Source organism: Netta rufina (assembly GCF_964035555.1).
Source record: "Netta rufina genome assembly, chromosome: Z".
Taxonomy (NCBI): Eukaryota; Metazoa; Chordata; class Aves; order Anseriformes; family Anatidae; genus Netta; species Netta rufina.
The window spans coordinates 19,809,207-19,819,169 of record NC_140126.1 but is presented as its reverse complement, the minus strand read 5'-3'; the positions used below and the strand labels follow the sequence as shown (position 1 = coordinate 19,819,169).

Sequence of the window (9,963 nt, the reverse complement as noted above, 5' to 3'; positions counted from 1 at the left end):
TGGTGAGAGCCACAGCTGGCTGTGTTTCACCTGCAGGAGGAAGTGAGGCTGCTCTCACCTGCTCACATGGCCATGCCAAAGCCCCCCCTGTCCCAGCAGGACACAGCAGCCAGGACACAGCATGGGACCCCTCCACTCACCCCCAGCATTTCTGTCTTGCAAGCAGGGGAGAGGTTTCTTTCCTCTCTGACCTGGAGCTCTATTCATGGCGATCAGCAACAGGACTTCCTTTTACGATCCCCTTTTGTCATTTGAAGGAGACCGTGCCAGAAGCTCTTTAAATAGCTCCAGCACGCCAGCTCCCTTCATGGGCCCTCCTCTCGCCATGGCCCAGCTTCCTCCCCTGGCCCAGCAGCATCCTCATCCAGCTGCAGCTCGCCGGGTACCGGGAAGCTTATGGCAGGGCTCGGTGCAGGCTCTGCGGATGCACGGGGAGCGGGGACGCTTGGGAGGTTTGGGAGGTTTCAGTGCTGGACTTTTGGCTCGCTGCTCGGGTTGGACCTACAGATGCAGCCCCATTTCCCACGTGTCAGTCTGAAATTTGGCACGCAAGCCTTGTGCATCCCAGTTTGGCAGAGCCTGTCTGTATTGTTCGGAGGGGGGAGGGATGGCTTGTTACTAATCATGGAAATCTGCATTTTATGTTGGCTTTATATGAGCAATACAATGCACAGGGAGTGAATATTTTGCCTCCATAGCAAGGAACAGAGGCTGTATTTCTGAGGCATAGGGAAACCTCAGAGCTCTTTCACAGAGTAGCAGAGGCTACAGAGGATCTCAGATCCTCAAAGCACCTTCCCAGTGAGATTTCTGAAAAGTCACAAGACGCTCAAGGAGGGTGACACAACAACAGGCCTTATCCAGGAACTGTATCTGCAGGGAGAGTCTAGGAGGTATCCCCTTTGCAAAGGAAACATGGACACACACAGCGTCCATAATTAATGAGCCTGTAATTCCCATCATCAGCTTCCTAGTGCTTTGTCCCAACCATTTCCAGTTGTGTTTGCTCACAGGACTTCACGTGGTGTCTCATGTCCCGGCCACAGCCAGCGCCAGCTTCCTGGCTGATATGGAGAGAGCACAGGATGCAGGCACGGGGCCAGGAAGCCCGGTGTCCCAGTGTCTATCAAGCAGAAAACTGAAAGAAAAAGAAAAAAAAAAGGCTGAATTTTGTTCACTCTGCATCATAAAATAGCATCAATTCCCCCTTCAAAAGCACACCAGCCCCAGGATGAGATGCAGCTTCCCCACAAATCCTTTTGGAAGCCGCCTCAGATAAAATCCACTTAAGAACAAAGTGTCTGTGGAGACAGTGGGCAAAGGAGCTCACACATTACTTATTTGGGATATTTCTCCACCATGTGCTGAAGTCACAGCCCTGGCCAGGCTCTCTTTCTTTCTGAGGTAGCACCTGGGTGGCTATCCACCCAGCTCAGACCACAGAAATTGCAGTGAAGTTGCGGTGTTCTTTCATCATTAATCTCAACACCAATGCCAGGGGAAAGAAACTGGCATTTTGGCCCTCCTACAAGGCGCAATGACAGAACATAGCAAAGCAGAGGAATTCCTGGGGCAGGGAAAATGCTGCAGACCCAGGAGCATGCACCAGGTGGGCTGGTGCTGAGCTGGGAAGCGGCCCTGACACCCCTGTCCCCCTCACATCCCCTCTACTCTGGGGACACCTTGTCAGATGTCAATGATGTCGCTCACACCAGCATGTGTCCAAGCAAAGGCACAGCAGCCCACGGGGGAAGAGCCCATGCAGCTTTTCCTGCTAAAAAAAAAAACACCAGCCTGGGGCAGATGCTCTCCTGCTGAAATGTGCCAGCTTGTGGCACAGCAGGATAGGGGGGCTGGTGCTTTTGGGACAGCACACAGGAGCAGCAGGAGAACAGGCACAGCCCAAATCCCGCTGCCTCAGGGAAACATGGACCCAGGTTTTTAACATGAAGAATTAAAATAAATCATTCATGTGTGTATCTCTTTCTTTGAAAAACTACAAACAAAGAAAATCTCGAAATCCATCCTTGAAGGAAATGACTAAAAATTGTTTTAATCCTTTGATCCTGCACAGACAGATTTCAGAAGCCCTGCTGTGCAGGGTGGTAAATGCCTTCTCGTTCAGAGCTGAGACTGACACAATTCACCTCTTGTTTAACAACTAGTTAACACCCTATAGGCCTGCTGAGTGGATTTAATGCCATACAGGGTTTCCCCGACAGCTGACCATCCATCCTCTTGTCCCAGCAGCAAGTCCTGGAGAGGCTCCTGACAGACTCAGGACAGCAAGGAAAAACGGGCCCACCACTGTGGGGCCAGGAACTGGCATCCTGATAACCCCAGCACCCTGATAACAGCTGATGCTGACGCAACGTCCGCGTCCATGCCACACTGGCCAGGACTCACCCTGCCTCAGTGGTGGCTTTGCAGCAGGGGACAGGCCACTGCTGTGCTGCGGCAGGGGGGATGTGGGCACAGGCTGCGGGTGACTCACGCCTTTTGGTAAGCCTCACGAGCTGTTCGTCCTGTCTAGCTCAAAATCAGTTTAAAATGGAGAACTCCAGGAGGGTGGTGGTGGGGTGTGGGTGTCCCTCTGAGGGAGTTTTTTTTTATCACAGGGGGACTGTGACGGGTTTGTGGGGTTGTTTGCTGCAGGAGGGGTGCTGCAGAGGGGCAGCTTGCTCGGGCCCTGGCAGAGCTCACCCTCAAGTAGCAATCATCTGTGCTGGTGGTTTGCATGCTCTTGAATCCCCCATTGTCAAAGGGCAGTAAGAACATAAAAAGCAAAATTACCAACAGGAAAATGCTGGTGAGGGGACTCGCCTAGCAGCCTTACAGCCCTCCTGAGCGGGCATGTGGTGACAGAGGAAGGATGCACCCAGCACCTTGGGACAGCAAACACCGCCACCAGGAGCAGAAAGCACGCAGGAAGGGCAGTGCTCCCTGCTCAAGGTGGCCACCCCTGGTTTGCTTCCTTATGAGCACGAGGCTAAATTAATCAGGTGGGCACGTAGGGGAAACAGTTCGCACACCTCTCATCACCAGGCTGTTACTCGAGCCGCTGGTGCACTTCAACACACAGGGGAACGGCAGTCACCTAGTATCACTTTTACAATGAAACCTTCATTACCCCAAACTGAAGCAGAGCCTGGATTATTTGCATCATAAACCCTCCCATTTCTTCACAAATAAACAATTACATTTCTGGAGTCGTTCCTATCCTGTTGTGTCGTATGTGAATTCCACGACACATAAGGACGTATTTGCACAGCAGGAAAAGGCAGGATTAGCTTCAGCTGCTTTCCCCTTCTGATTTAAAGGACTCTTCTTCCAAGACAACTGATTCATTTTAAAACTGGGGTTTCTGGTATGGGTGGTTTGAGGTAGCATTCCTGCCACCAGGGCTGACAGCCTCCCAGTAGCAAGAGGCAGGGTGCAAGTCAAAGCTGTTGCCAACAGGGAAAAATCCTTAGCCTCGGAGCATTAACACGGAAAACTGCAAATAAACAAGCAGCAAACACTCCAGACAACAATTTCCCTGAGCTTTTTGCTACCAGCTGCAGGGGGAGCAGGATTTCCAGCAAACATGGAGCTGGCTGGGAAAGATACAGGGAGCATTCGCATACCAGTGCAACATGGAGTGAGCTTTTCAGCTCATCGTGCAGGGCTGAGCAAGGTGCATTTGTGCTTGAGCGGGGGTACACCAACAGCACGCAAGTGGTTTAAGCAAAGATGCAATATGGTCTGCTCTGTACTTTTTAAGCACTTTAAGCACTGCACCTGTATGGTGATGGCCCCTCTCTCCCCAGTTACTTACAGGGATGAGTACAGCAGCAGCTCAGGCAAAACACAATGCACACATCAGCTCCTGCTACTGGTTCTGCCCAGGGCTGCTTTGCCATCACTTGGGTTCACTCTCCTCTTGTGCCAGTGCAGCTCTGAAGCCACTGGTTGCAGCAGCCCTGCTGGGAGGTGCTGCTCACCACATGGATGCTCCCCATGCGAGTCCAGTGCTGCATCTCACTTATTTGAAAATACACTTGTCACCCTGCAGGCTGCCTTTTTTTCTTGTAAATATATAAGTAAGTAAAATAATAGTAAAAAAAAAAAAAAAAAAAAAAAAAAAAGGTCTATCTGCCAGGGTGAGCATACTACCCTGTTGGGGTGGTAAGGACTGGATGAGGGGGTCCCGGGACTCTGGACCCCCTCACCTGCAGGAGCCATGCACATGCCCATCCTGGAGTGGTGAGAAATATTGACCCCCTCCAGAAAACCAATCATTACTCATTATCTAAACATGAGCAGAAAGAGTCCACTTCCAGATTCAGCTTTTGTTTTTCAGCTTTGTTTCTAATGAGTGAATCTGTTTTCATCAGTGACCCTTTCTGTAACAACATAGGCATAGGGCTTTTGCCTGTGTCTTAGTTACTTTATGAGTTCTCATGAATTTCACAAGACATACACCAAATTTTGTGTGCGGCTCAGACTTCCTTTTGCATTATATTCCCCACAGGTGAATGCTGCATTCTCATCTCCTCTTTCTTTGCTCCACCTGTTTCACATACAGCTAACAGCTCCACCACACTTAATGGGAATGTTTTGTTCTACACAAGCATGAGCAATACCCATTTCCCTTGCTTTCCATTTTTTAAATTTGTTCTGCCCCAGAAAAGCATCAGTGCACAATCATTTGACTATATTTAAAGTGGGGAAGTTCCTCTTTCAGTCTGAAACTACCACTGTGCTCATGCTTAGGAGGAGATTTAGCAAGCATAACTTTTTCTTCTTACAACCTGCTCTCAGCAAGCTCACCCAGCTCATTTGACCCTTGCTGCTCTGTCTCACTTTCTTCAAGGGAAGATACCAGGCAGCCCGCCTTGCTCTGCCATGGGATGCAGCTCATGCCTCCTCATCGCCACCGTGCTCACCTGCGCCAGCTGCAGAGCCACCAGCACGGCAGACACGATGTGCACCGAGGTGAGTGGTGGCTGTGCCTGGTCTCTTTGTGGAATGTCAAGCACGGAGGTTGGGACTCGAATTATTTGAATCAATGAGAGGTTTCTCTGGGGGCTGGACACCTTAGTCAGGGCTGTAGGCAGGTGTCGTGACACGTGCTTGGTGACAGCCACTGCTTTCCCACCTCTTGGCAGAGGCACACTCCCTAGTGCCGCTGCCCCTCCATCGACACCAGGCTGGGGCTCCAGGGAAGTGCAAAGGAAGGCAAAAAGCTCTAGGGGTTCTCTCAGCAGAGCCAGAAAGGGGGCAGGGGCAAGGATTTTTTCGCTTATGCTATGCTCTCCATCCAACATCTTATGATGGTGGCTCTGTGTGACATTTGGCAGGCACGCTGTAACCCATGAGCACAGTGAGATAGCACCAGGGTTTTTCCAGGGACAAAGGCTGGCCCATGAGGTTTTTGTTTTTCATTTTAAAAGGTGGGAGACGGAGTCGGGGAGAAGGCAAGGATTTGGGTTCAGGGAAGGAGCGCTGTGGAAACCAGTCCTCCTCCTTGCACAGCAGGGGCCTGCAGCAAATTCCTCATCAAATTAAATGTACAAACACCAGAGCATCCGGAGCTGTACAGCAGGATGCCCCAGGGGATGGCTGCTACCCAGCTCCCTCCCAGCCTTGCTCTGTGCCCTGTAGCATCACTAGAATGAGCTCAGCTTCGTTTTGATGGTAAAACATAGGCACTGCTCTCCTTTGCAGTGACAGCTAGGTGGCTGTCGTCTGTCTAAACCGCACGTTGCAGGGGGCAGCCCCGGGGCTTCTTAGTTGCATATTGATAAAGAAAGCACCATCTTTTCCAAGTTTGTATTTTGCCATTTCCATAGTTACCAGCACCAGTTGGGTGCTCACCACAAGTCTCGGGGCCACCTTGTCTGTCACCTCCCTCCCCACGAGACACACCCCAGGCCCCAGGCAGGGCGAGAGGCAGCAGAGGAGCCAAGTCCCAGTGTTGTGTTGGTGAAAACCCCCGCCTGCTTCCTCCCACCAGCTTCCTCTGTGCTCCTCAGGGACAGGTATTGCACCCCAAAGAGAGGACGAACACATTCTCCCTCTCTGTCCCCTGACAGACACTGCTCTCCCTGCTCCAGCCTTTGCCACCTGCCTGCCCATCCCAGACCACTTTGCAGCACACACTGCACCACCTCCTCCTCCTCCTGCCCCCTGAGGACTTGCAGACCCCTCACATGGCCCTGCACAAGGCCTCCTGGGTGTACATAGCAATGGGGGTGCTCTGCTGTGCTGGGAGGTGATGTCCCACACAGCGTCAGGACACCCCAGTCCATCTCCTCACAAGCAGAGCAGCTCAGGGCGTCCCAGTGTTAAGCTGCAGCCTCCAAGCGGCCCAGGGGACACGTCCCCAGTGGGTGTCCTGTGGCCTGACAGCCCGAGACATGGCCCGGCAGTGCAGGGTGACCACCTCCCAAGGAAGGCACTGGGGGCTGCAGGACGAGGCCATGGTCCCACAACAGGCCCAGGCTCTGCAACAGGCCCAGGCTCCGTCTGGCTGCTGGGCCATCAGTAGGCAAAGGCATGTCAGGCATGTTCAATGAGCCTTCCCTGGTATTTACAGGGCGGACTGCATGCAGACCGATCCGTTTTTACTTAAACTGAAAAGCCCTGATAGAAATTTTAAAGGCCTTGTGTATCAGATAAAATCTCTGTCTATCAGCAGCTATGCATTCTTGCCATTCCCTCACCGCAGAGCATAACTGCAGTTGGGATCCAATTAATTTGGATGTGTTCCTCCCAGAAACATTCCCGGGCCTGCTCTTTTTTACCGCCTCGCTGCAAGATTTTTACTAAGACTTCTCCAAGAGTAATCTTTGTTACAAGACTCATGAAATTCAGAATTTAAAACTACCTTGTCGGGATTTCATCTAAGGGATTAATAATTTATCCAGAATGGTAAACAATCCTCGAATGTGCTAACGTGAATAAGAAAGTACTCCAGATGAGACACACTTCAAATTAGCACAAGATTCAAGGTGTTTGTTTTAAAAGCAGACTTCACGAAGCCCAAGGGGCTGTGCATTTCAGGCCTGAGCTGGTGTTTCATAGGGTTCTGGCCACTACATTTTTAAATAATTCAAAATTCTGTTTATTTTTTAAAGTGTGGTAGTTTCCTATCTATATTCACAGTACATACCCCTTTGAGTTTCACTGTATGTTTTCCGCAGATTACAGTGAATAAAAGCTACAGCTGTGAAGGTTTAGGATTGAGGGAGATTCCTGGAACACTGCCTGTCACAACAGAAATCCTTGACTTCAGCTTCAACGTGCTCCCTTCCCTCCAGAGCTCAACTTTCTCTGGGCTGAAGTCTCTTCTCTACTTGGACTTGACAAGGTAGGGGAGACCATCCTTCTGCACGTCGCCTTGGTCACCACCACTCCCTGCCCTTGTCCAGAGCTGGAGGCTCCTGATACACACCAGAGCAGCATCTTGCTGCCTTTGCAGAGTAGCCACCAGCAGCACTACTGAAGTATTTCACTAAGCAAAGACTGATATGCTTGAGCAATGTCTAGGCTTCTCCTCCAGTGGCAGTCATTTGCAGGGTGATGGATGAAATGTGTATTTTCTGCATATTACTATTGCTAAGACCAACAAAGTCACTAGAGCAATTTTTAATGCCTTTTTCGATATTGTTCACTAAAACCTATGGAAAGATACGATTGGGCCTTGTAAACGCTTGAATTTTTCTACAGGAAAATTCATTTTATTAAGTTAATGACACTAAAAAACTCATGTCTCCCTGACATCCACAAAAGCTTTCCCACACCCATCATTTCAGGAAAGGTTTTTCTGCTATTGTACAGCTTCCTCCCTAGAATTCTGTATTTAAACATGAGCTTACTGGGCAAACACCACTGGAAAAGATGGACACTTTTATCCTATTGAAGGCAAATGATCGTGATTTTTACATACATAATGTGTAGTTTGGGTTATCGGGTATTTAGTGAGAGTTTTGCAGGACAGGCCACTAATGCTGGTTTCTATTGCTTTCTCAAGATGTCAGATCAACTGGGTGTACGAAGGTGCCTTTCACAACAACAAGCGCCTGCAGACCATTGTGCTGACCGGAAACCTGCTCATGTTCTTGTCCGACACAGCATTTGTTGGCCCTCAGTCCCTGAAGCAGCTTGTCTTAACGGAGACGGGAATAACCACAATGTCCTTTATCCCGATGACAAATCTGGACAGCTTGGATACCCTCCTCTTGGGCAGCAACCACATTTCTTCATTGCAGCTCCCTCTCAACTTTCCAACTCAAAACCTCAAATACCTTGACTTTCAAATGAACCACATAAGGGTGATCACAGCAGAAGATGTCAGCATTCTTCAGAAGACCAGTAACATAACTCTCATCTTTAAAGGAAATGACATTTTACACATTGAACCTGGAGCTTTCCAGTCCCAATTCTACACCTTGGACTTTGGGGGCTGCACTGACATCCCTGGGGTCCTTGCAGGGATACAGAACTCTGTTGTTCAGACCCTTTGGTTGGGAACATTTCAAGGTGTGGGGAAGGAACCCATGATAACCCCAGATGTTTTGCAAGGCCTCTGTAATGTATCTGTCAAGGATCTCTATTTGCAACTACGGCACTTCAGAAACCTAAACCCTGACACATTTCACTGCTTGACCAAGCTCCGAAAGCTGGACCTAACTCACACCCACATCAGCTCCTTGCCCCCTGGCATCAGTGGTATGAACTCGCTAAGGGAGTTAGTTCTCAATGCCAACTCCTTCGAGCACCTCTGCAACATCAGCTCTATGGCCTTCCCCTCTCTCACCCACCTCCATGTAAAGGGAAACTCGGAGACACTGCAGCTGGGCTCTGGCTGCCTGGAGAAACTGGCAGAGCTTCAGCACCTCGATTTAAGTCACAGTCACATTGAAAGCCCTGACTGCTGTAGCAAAGCGCTAAATGGCTTGAAAAGTCTTCAGCACCTGAATCTGAGCCACAACACAAAGCTCCACCTCCGAGATGTGCTCTTTGAGGAAGGCAGTAGTCTGGAGCTGCTGGACATAGCTTTCACTCATCTTCACATTGACACTTCACAGGGTCCCTTCCAAAATTTACATCTCTTGAAGGTCCTGAATCTTTCCTCATCCTCCATTAATACCAGCATTCAACATCTCTTTCAAGGCCTGGAAAACCTCGTGCTCTTGGACCTTAGTCAAAATACCTTTGAGTCAGGAATAGTGCCAAAGAACAAACTGTTTGAACAGTTATCCAAATTAGAGGTGCTAATTTTGTCATCCTGTGAACTGACAGCATTGGACAACCAAGCATTTCACAGCCTCAGGAAGCTACAGCATGTTGATCTGAGCCACAACAAACTTACTGCATTCAGCACAGACGTATTTTCAAAACTCAAGAGCATCTACCTCAATTTTGCCTACAATAGGATCCGTACTGTACCCCGTGACCAGCTAGAGTCCCTACCTGCCCGCAGCGTAATCAATTTAAGTTACAACCCCCTGGAATGCACCTGCTCCAACATTGGTTTAATCACCTGGTGCAGGCAGAACCCAGATAAAATCGAAGACCCTGAGGGAACAACATGCTCTGAACCCAAATCTCTGGCTGGGGTTCCGCTGGCCACCGTCTCACTCTCCTGTGGGATCAGCACTGCAGGAATTGTTGCAGTTGTCCTGGCGGTTTTATCCTGTGGTGCCATCTCCATTTGGTTCATTCACTATTTCAAGCAAAATTATCAGCAAATCTAAGTTTATGATGGGCGCTTAGTGTGAAGAGATGTACAGTAACCGGATTAGGATGAAAGACAATTTATGGTTTTTTTTTGCATGTAACCTGTATTTCACTTAACTTTTATAATACGTTTTCCATTTTTATTATCATTTTAAGAAAAATAATAAAATCTTTTATATGATCTTGGAAAATAAAGTGTGACCTGTGTTTTGAACATGAATAACTTCTAAGGAGATT

General features: G+C 49.2%; 1 protein-coding gene across 1 annotated transcript; it reads left to right on the top strand.

Annotated features, from left to right (window-relative positions):
- Positions 1-325: 325 nt before the first annotated feature.
- On the top strand, positions 326-9,743 carry CD180 (CD180 molecule; the record flags this gene model as incomplete). The annotated part of the gene is made up of 4 exons (XM_084305140.1): positions 326-452; positions 4,856-4,977; positions 7,188-7,354; positions 8,018-9,743. 4 exons carry the CDS (start codon positions 326-328, stop codon positions 9,741-9,743), a joined length of 2,142 nt encoding a protein of 713 aa, XP_084161266.1.
- Between the last annotated feature and the right edge of the window lie 220 nt (positions 9,744-9,963).